The 17,195-nt window shown below is 43.2% G+C and overlaps 1 protein-coding gene across 17 annotated transcripts in view; it reads left to right on the top strand.

The window, feature by feature from the left end:
• ARVCF (ARVCF delta catenin family member) overlaps nucleotides 1–17,195 on the top strand; it is a 448,905-nt gene that overhangs the window by 309,770 nt on the left and 121,940 nt on the right. For all 17 annotated transcript variants that reach the window (XM_037879234.2, XM_043529834.1, XM_037879232.2 and 14 more), the window contains one exon: nucleotides 10,576–11,180. In XM_037879234.2, coding sequence (XP_037735162.1) covers nucleotides 10,576–11,180 — 605 coding nt within the window. The remainder of the gene's footprint in view (nucleotides 1–10,575; nucleotides 11,181–17,195) is intronic.

Here is a 17,195-nt window from a genome sequence, read left to right as displayed (position 1 = left end):
TTTAATTCTATATTTTAATATGGTTTAGATTTTAACAGCCACTTAGAAATCCAAGTGGTCTTCAGCTTATAGTTGGCTTGGTAGCAAATGCAAAAATGGAGACAGAGTTGCAGTTCATTTGTAGTGCTTTGCTCTGGAAGTTGATTGGCATTATTCTAGTTAGGTGTTTTTATAGCTCCCGTCATTGCAGTATCTGAGCATCTCTCAAAGAAATTGGTTTCATGGTTACCTCTGTGAGGTGTGGAAGTACTGTCCCCATTGCATAGATGAGGCACAGTCACACAGGAAGCGTGTGGCAGATTCCAGATCTTCTGACTCCCAGTCTTGTACCATAGACTGTCCTTCCTCCCAGAGGTTTAGATACTAGCCTGGGACTCCAGAGACCGAGGTTCGATTCCCTGCTCTACCGCAGGCCTCCTGTGTGACTTGTGACAAGTCAGTCCGTCTCTCTGTGCCTCAGTCGGAAATAATGGGACTTCCCCTTCTCACACGGTGAGGATAAATACATTAAAGACTCTGACGGGCTTCGATACTAGAGCAGTGGGCACAACGATAGTACCACCCGCCAGCTCACCTGTCTTCGATGCCCTTTATGGTCATTTGCGACAGTGGAATCTGTTTGGCGCAACAATTGGTCAGTGATGACCGTTGTTAATCGCTCTCTTGTCACTGACCCAACCATCTGTCCACCGGGGTTTAATCTACCAAGGCACCTGTGGTCATCTCGGAACCGGTTTTGAACGGGACAGGGCAACTGTGTGGCCAGTCTCTTTAAACGGGGGTTTTCTAATGACCCATGATGCAGCTGCGGTCAATTCAGACTGTCACATATCCTTGATGAGTGCCCACTTGTTTTGACAGCAGACTGCCTGCTCTCCACCTGGCTGATGATGACACCATCAAATGGCTGGGCACATTGCGCATACGCTGAGTACTACAGTAATAAAATAATAATGAAAAGCTGACATAGATTCACTTAGAGCGGCTTTCACACATCCTGGCCCAGGACTCCTAGCAGCGGAAAATCAGGCTGGAGGGAGTGCTTGCAGCAGTGCAAGGAATTGTTAACCTTCCCCTGTGTTAGGGAGCTCCCCGATGGCCAATGCAACTCCCCAGGTGAGGGTGGTGTTGGATGGGGAGAGGATATGGCAGCGTATGGATATGCTAATTTAGTACACCCCCCAGAAAACTACCACTAGCAAGATTCCTAAGGAGTTGCTGTCACCCCAGCGGCTTAAAACAGTGACTCTAGCCCTGCTTAACGTGTGCACTCACTTTTTTGCATCCCTTTTAAAAGAACACTATTTCATACACTAGAATTAGGACTGTCTTCAGACACACAAACGTTAAATCTATTTTATGTAATGTTTAATGCATTACTTTAATAAAAGTGGTATTAAAAATTGACATGGTTCCTGTTTTATGTCTATATATACATGCTCTACATCCCGCTCCCCACACCTGTCAGCCAGGAGCTCATTACCTTCCCTTGCAATTCCCCCCCCCCCCCCCCCCCCCCGCAATGCTATGCAAAATGGGCTCTAGCCCAATTTAACCCTTCCCTCATCTGCGACTTTACTCCGACCATGCACTGGCACAGATCATGTTCCGCTTTACATACCTATTTTCCTCCCATGATCCAATCAATTTCCCTCTAGATTTCCAGACAAACCATCAGTCGCCAGTTCAGTTCTGCCCCATTTCCCTCCTCCCTCCCCCCCCCCACCCCCCCATGTAGGTCTCCAACTGCAGGCTCTGATGCCTTCCTCCATCAGACAGGAGCTTCAGGGTATGTCTACACTAGGCTTTTTACCTGGAGTTAATTGATTGCCAGTGAGCTTGCAGTAGTTAACATGTAGTAGTGTTTTTTCCAAACTACAACCCTTTGTTCTTTGCCTTAGGCTGAGCCCTCATACCTAGGGCAAGGCTTCCTTTCACCCTCACAGCAGGGAATGTTCTTCTGGGAAGTGCCTTGCCAGCCACTTCCCCCAATCAGATTTTCTTTCAAGGAGCAGCAGTGCCAGGTTGACTATTATGCTGAATGCAGTGTCTTAAAGACCAGAGAACCAAATGATCTGCTCCTCCACCAGCCAAATGCATTCGAGGAGCTTTCCAGGGTCCCACTTCCTACCTTTGGATACCTCTTCAGAGACCACTTTGGCTGTGTTTCTGTGACTGGCATGACTAACTCATGCTGGTATTACTTAATTTGATGTGCTATTTAGAACATGCTTTTGGGTTCCACAGATCGAGAGTGCATTTTAACTTTTAGGTTTTCGATTGCTTTTCATAGAATCATAGAAGATTAGGGGTGGAAGAGACCTCAGGAGGTCATCTAATCCAACCCCCTGCTCAAAGCAGGAACAACCCCAACTAAATCATCCCAGCCAGGGCTTTGTCGAGCTGGGCCTTAAAAACCTCTAAGGATGGAGATTCCACCACCTCCCTAGGTAACCCATTCCATGCTTCACCACCCTCCTAGTGAAGTAGTGTTTCCTAATATCCGGCCTAGACCTCCCCCACTGCAACTCGAGACCATTGCTTCTTGGTCTGTCAGCTACCACCACTGAGAACAGCCTAGCTCCATCCTCTTTGGAACCCCCCTTCCGGTAGTTGAAGGCTTTATTCACTTTAATTTTGCATTTGAGACTTAGGGCTAGAATTAAAATGTAGTGGCTGATGTAAATGTGAATGCTCCTGCACAAAACTGTTCCCTTGTGCTTTCTTTTATACCTGTTGTTTCAGGGCCATAATATGTTACTGTCTTTTTCAAAGTATAATTAAAGTAAATAGCCTCAACTCAGAGGCACTGAAATTTGACATTGTGCTTTTCCTTTCTTCTGCTTCTTCTCTTTAAAACTTCCTATTGTGGTGAGTTGTGTTAAGAAGAAGGGTTAATAGAACTCAATAATTGCCATCTTTTAAATGGAGAACACCTCCCTTCATTCCGCATTTTGAAATGTACTTTCTGTGATTGCTCTCCAAACTATTTCTCTTTGTTTAGTGTACGTACCTTGCTGGCTTGGTCTTTGCATATCATTCACGGCACAAAGGATGTATCCGTTATACTCCATCTCAACTTTACAGTCTCTTCTGGAAGGCAAATATCTAGAACATTAAAACAGTGAAGGTCACCTTGGGGAGGAAGCTACCACATTTAGTTTCTAGCATAGGAACACTGCGGCAGATTAAATGAAGCCTGTTCTTAAGTGGTTGAAGAGCACTGAATAAAGTAAGCCAAATTATTTCTGTGGGGTTTTAGATATATATAAAATGTTCTTTTCTCCATTTCTGGATATTTATTCTCCTATGCATTGGAATGCTAAATGCTTTCCAAGAGAGATTTTGATCCTCTTTTTGCATAAAACAATGTACCTATGTTTTTAGATAGGCTTCTTTGTTTGATTTTTGTGTTTAAAAATAAAAGCCATCTATTGAGAACATACACACTCTGCCTCATGCTTTTCAGTGCTCACCAGGGGCCTGATCTTGCAAAGGGATGGAATACCTGCTCCTCCCATTGTGGGGATTGAAAGTGCTTGTGATTTAAGCCCTAGATTCCTGAGGTGCCACTTAGCTCCACAGTACAGCCATACGCTTAAGGAGAGTTTTTTGAAAGGGCTTTAAGGGGAGGTAGGCACTGCAGCTGGAATGAGTTTCAGTGGGAGTTGAGTACTTCACTCGCTTAGGCCTCTCTGAAAATGTCAAGTTTAAGTGGAAGAGGGGGAAAGTTTGAACCGCCTTTTTGAAACTGTGCAGGGTCGGTTCTTACCCAGCATTTAACAGAAAGGTAAAGCCTTGAACCCATTTGGCCTGATAATTTTACAGTCTATAGTTCAAAAATAAGCACTTGGAAATGTCAGTGTTTTTGTCCTTGAATTCTTCCTTCTTTCCCGTTTCTATTTTATGACACAATTTCAGCAAACTCTCTCTTGTCCTGTCAGTTTCTATAAAATATTTAATTAATCTGAGCTGTTTTTTTTCGTTTTGTTTTTTGTTTTTTTTTTTTAAAACCCCACAACATGGAATGTAGGAATTATAGGCACTACTTAATCAAGTGGCTTCATTTGTACACAGGCAAGCCGTTTAAACAAAATCGTGATAGGATCTTTCTCTGTATTAATGTTTGCACTTCACATGCTTTGAGGAGCTAATATGCACTCTGAGCTTATCTATCCAATCACCTCTAATTTGGGGTCATTTCCAATAATTGCAGTCGTTTGGTTTTTTTTTTTCCATTTTGTTTTCTCATTTGCTGTTCCTGTGACTTCAAGGCAGGAAAGAAAAGCATGCAGGTTTTTGAAGTATAAATGTTTCCGTTGGGTTCTGTTGGCAAATGCATTTCCAGAAAGAGAACTGGAGGAAATATTGCTATACTACATAGGCCTCAAATTAAATATCAAAAATTGTCACCTTGTAAATAGTGTCAAGGCTGACAAATACACAATTTAATTGATATTTTCATTTTTAAAAAAATATTATCTAGCTGGATTTGAAATACAATTTCAAAAGTGCCCACAGGGAGGTTTGCGTGAATGCTTATTGTATGGTAAGCTCAGATGTAAATCTACAGCACTCCAGCATGCTGTGCACTAGCTGTTCATGTGGACAGCACACTAAGGGACTTTAAGTGCACAACAGCAGGGTTCACGTGGTCAGCTGAGTGTGGGGCACATGGGAGTGTTGTAGATTTCCATCCCAGTTTGCTTCACACTAACTCATCTTTTAGGCATGCCCTAATTTAGGAACCTAAAGCTCATATTTTGAAAGTAATTTAGGAATTCCTTTTTGGCAATGATTGTTAGACTTCCTAAGTCAACGCTGAGCAGAGCAATACCCAAATACCTTTTGAGAATGGGGTTTAGGCACTTTTGAAAATTCTACCCTCGCTTTAATTTAAATCTAACCTAGATTAGATCAGCAATTCTCAGCCTGGGGATTGTGAACAAGCTCTAGGGAGCTGAAACCACCCTCTCTTTATGAAGAATTGTCCCAAAGTCTTTTTTCTGATGTACCATGGAGTCACAGTATGGAAAAGGCTGAGAACTTCTAGACTAGGTAATCCATCCAAAAACTACATTTGAGTGTATCAGAGAGTGTCTTCCTGTGTGGAGCCTTTAGGCATTCCCATAATACAAATTGTAGACCTTCCAGGATAAGAGTTGAACAGTTGGCTGACCAGTAACAAGCCCAATGCTGTGGCAGTTCTGCTCATCATGCACAGTGTGCTCACCTGTTTTCTCCATTCTTTCGCTACTCACAAATGTGTGGAATATCTCTATTTTTCTTTTAAGAGGACTGAGGATATACTTTCAGTTGATTAAGGGTACTGATTCTTCTCTTCCTGCTCCGAAATGTTACATAATGCTACTATGGCTTGTTAAACCATGTCTACCACAGAGGGAACTGTGTTGCAGTGGTTGGTAAAGTGTATATGTATGTATATAGGGCCTGATCTTGCAGAAACTTAGAAATAGAGTTAGGCAAAGTTCTTCAGTTTATTAGTAAATCTGCTGAAAAATGCAAGTTTTGGGTCAAATTCAGCAAATAGTTTCAGACAAAAAAACCAAAAGTTTAAATGGTTCATTTTAACATTTTAGAAATGTCATTTTGAAATGAATCTTGAAACGTTTCATGGGACCCAAACAAAACTTCTTCGGTATCAAGAAAAACGAAACAAAATTCAGTTTGTTTGAAACAAGCCAAATCTATTCTGTTGATCCATCGAACTGAAAAATCAGTGGTTCAGATGAGGAGTCCCGTTGAATTTAATGGGACTGTTTGGGCCAGTAAGTATTGTGCTAGGTTGGGCCTGTGGTCTGTGAAGAGCTTTGGCATCCTTTAGAATAAAAGGTGCAGCATGTGGTAGATCTCAATTGGGATGGCTTTTAGTCTTTATTATTAGTGTATTCGTATCAGGGGAACAAAAATATATAAGGAGAGGATCTTGCTACATTATCAGCCTGTCAACTCTGGCTGTGTCCCTGAAGGGAATATGGATGAAACATTCCATTGAGTTAAATTTCCTGCAGTGAGGGTTGTTTTTTTTGTTTGTTTGTTTTGGGTTTTTTTCTTGATTAGAAGCCTAATAAATGGAACTTGCTTTGTGTTCTGACTAGTTGTTTCTAAAAGCTTCCTTTCATTGTGCTGCAGGTGAGAAAAGGTGTTAAAACAATCACTAGATGCACTTCCTTCCTGTGACAGAGATACTAGTAGAAACTCCTGTTATCCCTTCTTTGGAAATAGATCCTGTACAGAGAGAACCACCTTGATTTTTCATTATTTTACCACTGGTTATGCTAAGATAAAGATTGACATTAATGCACAAATGGAAGAATGTTCCTTTTGTTTGATCTGTACAGGGTCTTTCTGGATGTCCCAATTCTTTCAGGTGTTGGTTGGGAATCACATGGCTTTTGGCAAACACTGGGGTTGAAATTGTGCTACCACCATTGTTTAATCTGCTTCCACATGGTTGTTGCCTTCTGGGTTCTAGGATGGTTTGCATGACTAGCAGACACATTATAATTATTTATATAACTATTCTAAAACGGTGCTATGGGTATTATGGCTATAACAGACAAAAGACATAGAGTATGTAACATTGTACATGTGCTTATTTCAAAGATCAAAATACCCCTGGGGACACTAATGTATGTCGGGTACCAGCAGGATACCTACCAATCTTGGCTGAGACCTCTAAATGCTACCTTAACACACATACTAAATAATGCATAATAAGTTGCTGAAGAACTGATTTTAAAATGTTTTGGTTGTAACCTTAAATATATAAAATAATTTTGGATCTTAATTTTTTACAGAAGCTTTGCAAGCAGCTTTGCTAGAGAAAAACAAATGCCATTTTCTTTTATCTTCCAAATAAGAAGTATTTCATTCTGCAGCAAAAAAAATGAATGTGAAGGGGGAAATTAGACAAGCTCCAACAGAATTGACAATGGAATTTTTTTGGCAGATGTGGATGTTCATTGTGTCTTCTTCCCTCTGCATAACCTCCCTCCCGCCTTCTTTTTTCTTTTGGTACCAAGGATCTTCTGTTCTGTGGATCAAAACCTGTTTCCCACTTTTTGTGCTGTAGTCATAGCCCACCCCTGCGTGTATTGGCTGTCTCACATTGTGTCTGATGTTGATAATTTTAGGAATAAATTAAACATTAGAAACAGAAATTGCACACGTGGCAACAGGACTCTTAACACAAATCAGCGTTCTAGGATGCTACCTGACTTGTGTTTAATAGTGCAGAGAGTAAAAGTTTTGTGAGCGTAGAGTTGCTATTTATGTTCTTAGGAGAACTAAAAAGAGGGGACCCCACTTTTTGCACCCAGTAGGATTGCCCTTGCTGTCTTTCAGTATGCAGAAATCTTTTTAAAACTACTTTAACCCTCTCTCTCACTGTATCTTGTTCCTGGATTCTGCTCTGAAAATTCAAGGCTACCAAAAACTGTAACGTTGTGTCTTGCTGCTATAGAAAAGTCCCCGCATGCACCAACCCTGAGAGATTGTTTTCAAGCACTTTAATATAGTTTTGTGTTTGGAGTTGGAGAGGATGGTACTTCAATGTACTGCTTACTTTCATATCCAGATACTAACAGCTCCCTAAGTTATTTGCAGTACTTATTTTAACCCATGCTCTCTTTTTTTTGTAGAAGCTCCTTTTATTGGATGACGCTGATGTTAATACATAAAACTTCTGATTGTGTTGTGCAAATACCATGAAACAAAAAATGAACGGCCAGATCCTATTAATTCAGTGATACTATTATTTCTCTTTTAGGTGTGGTTCTCTTTCTTTTAGCTTACCAGAACACAAAAATAGACTAAGCTGCAGGGAGGACACTAATTACTAAGGCAAACCCTCAGGACGCTGGAGGAATTTCCTTCAGCTCTTGTCCTAATGACAGAAAAGATCATGTTGATATTTGGTTCATGATGCTGTTTAATTATGCTGTTGGTGGGGAGCCATTCTTGCCATTTTACAGACGTACAGGACTTCATTATTTCATTAGGCTGAAGTATCATTTGACTGCAGATGTATCTGGGGAAAATGCTGTTTGGGTGAAATTTTCCTGTTCACACTTTGTGTCAAAACATCTGGCTGGAGGATATGTCTGGAGCTGCTTCAAAAGATGTGCTCTAGTATTGTTTTAACAGTGGCTTGGCTAATCTGGTCAGTGATCGATATTTTTTTAATCAAAGGCTGTAAATCAAAATCTCTCAATGTGGGCTTCTGAGCCATTGAACATACCAGAAACAGATTTAATATCTGCTATTTTACTCCATGTACGTACAGCATTATGCAGTTTAGATTAAGAAAAGTATAACATACTTACACTTATCCTTTTAACTCTCTCTCCATAGTTTCTAATATTTGGTTTAAAAAATCTCTCATTTATTTTTGTTCTTTTCCAACGGGTAATATAAGCTAGTGTATTCTCCCTCTCACCCCAGTGTTTCTAATGACAGAAATTACATTACTCTATAACCTCCTTATATGAGCAACAATATCTTCCTTGTGCTAGCATAGCTTTAAAATAGTGTATATTAGCCACTTGCTGCTGCAGGTAGCAAGACTATATTTTGCAATGCAGCAGTAAGCCTGTGACCAGAAAGAGGCAGCTGATGCAATGCCCTAAACAGCTGGAAGCTGGTATAAGTTTGTCAGGTCTCAGGGTGGCTAAGACAAGACCATGTGATGTGCCTGCTGTTTTTAGCAATGAGGTTGTAAATTAGTCAACTCCAGAGACAGAAACTGTGTTTTCTATCTTTGCTGTTCTATTCCTGACCCCTTTATGCATGTTGATCTTGTTTTGTCTTATAGGAAAGAAGATTGGACTTCAACAAAAACAGCAATGACAGCTCTAGCCTATCTCAATTAACTTTTTCTCTTTCTCCCAAAAGGACCATTATTACCATCTTTAATACCATATAAGAGACTGTCTGACAAAGTAATTTTTCCTTCTAAATCAGGGGTGGGCAAACTACCGTCTGCGGGCCGGATGCAGGCCACGAACCATTTTAAACCGGCCTGCGAACTCCCACTGGGGAATGGGGTCTGGGGCTTGCCCTGCTCCGGCACTCCAGCCGGGGCACTGGGTCGGGGCCGCACCACGCGGCTCCTGGAAGCCACGGCAAGGCCCCACTCCGGCTCCTACATGCACCAATGGCCCCCTCCCGTGCTCCAATAGGAGCTGCAGGGGCGGTGCCTGTACATGGGGCACCATGCAGAGCCACCTGGCAGCGCTTCTGCCTAGGAGGTGGAGAAAGAAACATGCCACTGCTCTGGGAGTTGCTTGAGGTAAGCGCCGCTTGGAGCCTGCATCCCTGAGCCTCTCCACATGCCCCAACCCCCGGTCCCCCTCCTGCTCTTCATACCCCTTGATCCCAGTCCGGAGCACCCTGCACCCCAAACGGCTCATCCCAGCCTCACCCCAGAGCTCACACCCCCAGCCAGAACCTGCACCCCTTCCTGCACTCCTACCCCTCCTGCCTTCCTAACCCCTCGATCCCAGCCCAGAGCACCCTCCTCTATCCCAAACTCCTTATCCCCAGCTCCACCCCAGAGCTCACACCGCCAAGCAGAGCCCTCACACCCCTCTCACACCCCAACCCCAATTTTGTGTGCTTTCTTGGCCCGCCATACAATTTCTATTCCCAGATGTGGCCCTCAGGCCAAAAAGTTTGCCCACCCCTGTTCTAAATACTCTCTCCAGCTAAAGAGAAGAAGAGATGTTGTTAAAATGAAAGCTTTATTTAATAGTTAAGGCATTTGAAACATAAAGTGTTTTCTGTATCTTTAATGAAGGTTCCTAGTGTGTCGGCCGTAGTGCTACATTGGGTGAAATTTCTGTATGCCAAACCCTGAACCTCGCTTAACATTGTTTAATGTTGGGCTGTGACTGGGTCACGTTTACACCTTTGACTCTTTTGGTCTCCTTGTATTTATTTTTTCATGTCTTTGGATGATCAGAGTGAAATACCCAAACAGTCTAAACCCACTTGAGGTTGGAATAAACAGGATTTATAAGGAGGAAAAAAATCATATGAAAACAAAAGTAATACTGTGCATAAACATACCTTCAATAGAAGTGTCTGAAACTCTGCAAAAGGTGATCTAGATAGGTACAGTTTGGGATGGCTGCAATAATGACAGTCTTACATGGCGTTATTTTAGATTGCCACCAGCGTTAATGGAGAGCAGTCAATGGTTTTTTGTCGGGGTTCGGTATGAGGGGTAGAGGAGTGGAGCTTAAGGGAGAAAAGGTTGTATTATTTGTAACTAGAATATTAACAACCTTAAATTCTGTCCCCTTTGACTCTCCACCTTCATATAAGCTCAATTTTCTAATTGCTAAAACAGCATCCTAAGGCTGATATGGAATTTTATAAGTCAGTTAGGTAACCTACTGCCTGCCAGGATTTCACTTGCAGTATGTTTTCTAGTGTCTTTTCTAGTCTAGTTTTAGATCTCCTCACGAGGAATTTCCCTTGTACTCATCCTAAAACTTGGAGACAGACAGAAGGAAAAGGTTAACATCTGTATTGGTTTCTGCTTCACAGGTCACAAAAATGGTCAAAACAGTCACTACTAGAACAGTACGCCAGGTCCCCCTGGGGCCTGATGGCCTGCCTGTAATGGACAGCTCCTCTCCCATGGGCAGCTACACAGATTCAATAGACAGAAGATACATGAAGAATGGCGAGCGTTACATCACACCACAAGCTTCGTCCACGTTGACCAGATCTTACAATAGCTACGATTCTTATCCCGACGGCCATGATAGCCAGTATCGCCCTTTTATCAGCCACGATGGCTACGGAGACCTAGCTGACAATTATGGCAGCTTGTCACGTGGCATCAACTACCGTCCTCGCTATGCTTACATGCCAGGAAACAATTACCGGCCAGAGGATGGTAGTTTCACCTTGCCAAGCAGAAGGGATAACTATGGTCCCATCGCCCAGCCCCAAGTGCCAACAGGCAGCAACGTTGACTTGAATCGCTCCCAGCCAGAACGTTTCCAGCCAGAGCCTTATGGGCTAGAGGACGATAACCGCAGCCTTGGGGTAGATGATGAAGGGTATGAACTGGACCCAGATTACTCCACAGTGAACCGAAGGACATCTGCAGGGGTGCCTGAGAGGGGGAGACCTCACAAAGGAAGGTAAAATCCTGCCGAATGTTTGCTATCCTCTCTGCAGTTATTTTAGTGATTTATTTTAAGCATAAAATATTAACCTCTAATAGTCTGCATAAACTTCTGGAATGACTGAGCAGCAAAAACAGGCACAGTTGCAATCAGTGTGGTCTTTCCATGAACAACTAACCTTTTATAATCACAAGAAATCAAAATTACTTAACATAAGCAAAAAAAAAAAAAAAAAAAAAAAGGAATGAGTGTAAAACTCTAGCTTGGGTTTCCAATTTTTAATTCTGATTCTGGGTGTGGAGATGACTTTCCCAAAGGAATTTGGTGTCTCCCAGTCAATGCTCTTACAGCCCTTCCCTGGAATCCTGAGGGACAGGGAGTTTGAGTGGGCCCCTTCGGAGAAAAGTTGGCTCTCATGAGGCAGTGGGCTTTCCTAGGAAAGACCAGCTTGTTTACCCAGATAGAGACCCTGCAATACATAAGTCACCAAACACTATGTGAAAAATGATATATGCTCTGTGTGCAAGGATCCTTTCCCCAAATTGCAGGGCAGCTTCGTTTTAGATTATATTTAGAAAGAGAAAGTGCTGACTCTTACAAAGGGCTATGTTGCATTTTTATTTGTAAAGAGACAGTTTTTGTGACGATATTGTGTTGTCTTCCCATCCAGTACCACGGGGAAAATGGGCTAGTACATCTGTGAGAATTTTGCAGGGCCCGAATGTATCTATCTGCCAAACAGGAATGTTAAAATTAACAACTCTCTGGTTACAGTTCTAAGAGGCTTAGGGCCTGTCATTCCATGTTGCTGAAGGAATACCGCTTCTAATAAGTATAATCTGGTGACATAAGCAGCACGCTCTGCTCCCAGTTGAACCCAGCTGGGAGATAAGGGTGCTCAGCACTTCATAGGAAGTGCATGTAAATTGGGCCATTATTTAGTAGTGTCAAATCACAAGAAGGGAAGAAGACAACATATGTATTACCCTTAACACAACTAGAGAGGCAAGTCACAGATTACTTCTGCTCTAACCACTTTCCTGGGAGATGTTCTGCTTTCTGTCACAGCTCACATTTTGCTAAGCATTCTGGAACTTCTGTCATCCACATCAGGCTTGCAGGAACTGGTTCTTGTGAGAAAAATCGTGCTTGGGAGCAAGGGATTTCTTTCCAGTTGAAATGACTCGTTGGCTTTCTAAACCTTGAAAGCGTGTGTCATTTCTAGCTATGACATATAATGACTTCTCATTTGTTGTGTGTCCCCCCCCCCCCCCCCCGGGTTGATCTAGTTAGAATACAAGCCTGGTCCGTCTATGAAGATGTCTGCTTAATTTCCATTATTTATCATTTAAAATAAGTTAAAATCTTGAGTATAGTAACCTGGATCTAGTTCCATTGACCCCTCCATTGGAGATTCCTTCTGAAGACACACACAAGCAAATGCCACCAAACTGGCACCAACAAACGAAAAAGAGAAAAAAGAAAAGAAGCCAGAGCTGTACAGGAGCTTCTGGAAATTCTACAAGATGCAAGCCTGCAGTCTTGCAGGCTAACTCTCTCTCTCTCACACTTGCATACATTGGGGGTTGAAATGAACACTAATCTGGCAGTTGATGGGTACTGAAATATTGATTGATCTACCAAACTTGAATAACCTCTCTGTTACCTTGAGGCAAAATTTTATTTTATAGCCCTTGTTAAAAGCAGTCAGGCAACAGGGGACTTCAATTTTTGCTGCCATTTTGCAAACTGCATGCAGGATGAATAACTAAATACTCTCTTAGAACCTATCAATTTTGCATTTTCAAAAGTTTTGAAACATCCCTTTGATTTATTGTTCCACTGCAGTCTTGTTGGGACCAATTTACAGGTTTTGTTTTGCATTTCTTTTGTTGTTTTTCCATATTTCATATGATCAAGGGGCTTTGACAAGCAATTAATCTGAATGTGGCAGTAAAGTTTAGCTTGTGAAAACGTAAAAGGAGTGAATGAGAGCTACTTCATAAAATGGTTGCTCTTAAACATTTACAACTATTCGAAGAAATATTTAAACAGTTAAACCTACATCTCAGGTATGCCCTTGATCTATAAGAAGCTAATGACAATAAATAGTGCTTCATGTTTAATGATGAAGCCCCAAAGTAATTAGTGCGTGATTACAACTTTTTAATTCTCTTTAGTCTTTTCATCTTAAAAGTAAAGTTACTGCCTGTCAGACTGTCTGGAGTGGCTCACGACCAAGAGTGCCAACCTCAGGGCAGACACCCCAAACTGGCAGTATGTTCTATTAGATTTCATCAACCCAGTAACACATGTGAACTCCTAGATCGCTGAAACAGTCTTACCATGGAGTCACAATCAGTCCCCTTGAGATTTCCAGTCTATCTTGACGTCCAGGCAAGCTGGACTTAGTGATAAATGGTCACTTATATCAAAAATCGCAAAATATTCAGGCTACTTCCAGACCCAAAAGACCAGTCACTTGCCCCAGATCAATTTGTACCTTAGATGTCATTATCAAAGACAACACTGGTAGCCTGTAATAAATTTAACTAAAAAGTAGGAAAAAGAAATGAGAGGTTTTTTTACAGGTTAAAGCAAGCAATCATATATACATGAAGAAGTTTGTCTGTGATTCAAAAAGCGTCAGAGATATAGTAATCTATCAGCATTGAATGTCTTTTTAGGGCTTAACCCAGGTCAAAAAACCTATATTTTATCTTGGAATACAGGCATTTCAAGTAAGATTAATGCATGCAGCAACTTACAAGTATTTTATAGAATCTAAATGCATTCTTACAAGTCTAACCCCTATCTTGAACAATGTTAACATATAGGTGAGCTGGTCTGGTTTCCAGCTATGAATTTGTCAGTGCTCTGCTGGTGCCTGCAGACTTGGCAAGAGCTGGCACCTGGTTTACCAGCATCACTGTGCCCATAAAAGGTAATAAATAGATGGCACTGGAAGCTGAAGTCCTCTATGCATAGAATAGGATGATGATGGTAATAGAAGCTTCAACCATTGTGCCTCAAAGAAAACTGGGAGGGATCTTTTTAAATTTGAGACAAGATGGCAGGTTAGTTTTCATGCCATTAAATCTTCGACTGTCCGTTAAAACTATCACCCAAGGTCGCAGACTGTGGTGGCAGTTTGTGTTGTGGATATTTATCTTCTAGAAATAGGAGCAAGATCAAACTTCGTTTTATACAGGCCACTGTATGGCCCTGAGATGTTAAATAGTCCTCTTTCCATTTAGGCCTAAATAAGTAGTGATGGAAGTGTCTGATAACACTTTTAGTATCCAGTCTTTGGCAATAACCCATACCTGATCCTTCAGAGGAAGGCAAGTCCCAGGGCAATGTATGTTGCTAGTGGCGCAAATAGCGGAAAAATTAAAGGATAAAGGCACATTGTGAGCAATTCGTCTTCACAGGCAGGTAGAATAAAGGAGGTTGAGGTTGGTGGTGCCTATTCTTAACACACACCATATGAGATTTCTCTCAGCACAGTGTTGTATGAGGGCAAGACATACAGTGATCCTCATCAATACCTGCAGGGAAGGTACTGCTCACGGAGGAATGCCAGGGAAGGGGTGTTAAATAGGGGAATGGTTGATCCCAAACCAAAGTAGACCTGGAATTAATCACTTCCACAAGAGAAACTATAAAACCTTGCGTACAGAGGAGGAAATTGGAACAAATCTAACCCTTCTGAATTGTCTTCTTGAAGATTGGTGCCTTTGGGCCTGAACCAGGCACAGGACTTTTTGCATTTGGCAGTGACCTTGGTATTATCTGTGAGTTAAATTGAAACATGCCTGTGATAGATGCTCTAGAAATACCTCAGATCTGCACTGGCTTTGCCAACCCGCATGCTGCTCCAGTTCCAACATCCAATTTCCTGAGCAGGGATTAATTGTGTGTGGCGATTTTTCTGGTGTCCACAAATATTCCCTGGAGTTTGGAAAAGACCAGCGGATTTATTTTGTCCCATGTCATTTTCAGTAAAGGTAGATAATTCTAGGAATAAATTACACACAACAAACATAATGCCAGCATGTGGAAATAGAATGCTTGAGAACAGATCACTATGTACTTCATTAAACCACAGCATCTTCTGCTCCTTCATTGTGTGGAGTTGGGAATGAGCTGGACTCTTGTTTGGATGCTTACCCAGATCATGGCAGAAATCCAAGTGTAAGACCTTTTTTTTTTTTTATTTTTTATTTTTAAATGAAGGTTCTTCTCAGCTATTGCTGCATTAAGATGTTACTAGAGTTTAAAATAATAAACTTCTTGATCTATACCTGGTGCCAGAGTTACTGGACTTACTCCCCTTCCATCCCAGAAAACTTGGATAAAAGCTAGTCATCTAGGTCTACGGCATTGTGCTGAAGTGATCTAACTCCATAAGTAGAGGATCCTAGTCAGGTGGGTTATATCTGCACATTGCCTTTCCCAGTTGGTGGAAGTTTTATCCACTCTCCGGTCAGCCAGCTATTGACAGTGTTCTCGCACTCCTCTCATCACTGGCCTAATTTAAATCAGTTGTATTTGAATATAAATTGGGGCGGGGCGGGGGGGGGGAGGAGGAATTCAGATCTTCAAATACAGATGAGTGTACAAAGGCAATTTTTCCATTTGTTTGCACTCCTGTGCATGTGGCTGTGTGTGTTTTGTAATGTCAGTCCGCCATTCTGGCTCTCTCTATATTGAGAGTGTTTGTTTGGATCATACACATTTTTCGAATGGGCCCCTTGGTCTGTAAAATTCAGAATTCAGGCAACTTTGTTATTGATATTAAAGCCATGTCCCCAACACTGGAGTGTAGATGACAAAACGCTTAGTTTGCGTTCTCTTGAAGGAGGTAAAACACAAACATAAACAGCATCAGGTGCAAAAATTTCAAAACCTGACCTGTGGTAATGAGTGCAATTCTCCATGCACTATCACTTGGACTAGTGAACAACTAAGGCTGCCAGGTGTCGAAAAGTGACCCTGGTAGCTCCAGTCAGCACCGCTGGCTGGTCGGCGGTGCAGCAGGGCTAAGGCAGGCTCCCTGTTTGTATTGGCTCCACGCTGCTCCTGGAAGCAGCAGCATGTCCCCCCTCTGGCTCCTATACATAGGGGCAGCCAGGGGGCTCCGCACCCTACCCCTGCCCCAAGCGCCAGCTCCGCAGCTCCCATTGGCCAGGAATCGCAGTCAATGGGAGCTGCGGGGGTGGCGCCTGCAGCTGGGGAAGCCCACAGAGCTGCCTGGCCACACTTCCGCATAGAAGCCAGAGGGGGGACATGCCGCTGCTTCTGAGAGCTGCCTGAGGTAAGCGTGGCCTGGAGCCTGCACCCCTAACCCCCTCCCGCTCCCCGTCCCATCCTAATCCCCCTCCTGCCCTCCGAACCCCTTGATCGCAGCTTGGAGAACCCTCCTGCACCCCAACCCCTCATCCTCAGTCCCAGCCCAGAGCCCGCAACCCCCAGCCAGAGCTCTCACCCCCCGCGCCCTAACTCCCTGCTCCAGCCCTGATCCCCCTCTGAATCCCTCGGTCCCAGCCTGAAGCCCCCTCCTACACCCCAAACCCCTCATCCCCAGCCCCCCACCTCAACCCCCCTGCCCCAGCCTGGAAACCCTTCCTGCATCCCAAACCCCTTATCCCTAGAGCCCACACCTCCATCTGGAGCCATCACACACACACCCTGCACCCCAGCCCTGATCCCCCTCCTGCCCTCCGAACTGTTCAGTCCCAGCCTGGAGCACTCTCCTACATCTCAAACCCCTCATCCCCAGCCCCACCCCAGAGTCTGCACCCACAGCCAGAGCCCACACCCCAACGCCCTGCCCCAGCCCAGAGCCCTATTCTGAACTCCAAGCTCCCCATCCCCATCCCCAGCCCCACCCCACAGCCCACACCCCTAGCCGGAGCCCTCGCCCCTTCCCACACCCCAAGCCCCTCAGCTAGCCTGGTGAAAATGAGCGAGTGAGTGAGGGTTGGGAGAGGGAGGGGGGATGGAGTGAGTGGGGGAGGGAGCTGA

This window comes from Chelonia mydas, chromosome 15, assembly GCF_015237465.2.
Source record: "Chelonia mydas isolate rCheMyd1 chromosome 15, rCheMyd1.pri.v2, whole genome shotgun sequence".
NCBI classification, from domain to species: domain Eukaryota; kingdom Metazoa; phylum Chordata; order Testudines; family Cheloniidae; genus Chelonia; species Chelonia mydas.
The sequence above is the reverse complement of the archived record's forward strand: the minus strand, read 5'-3'. Positions and strand labels throughout refer to the sequence as shown.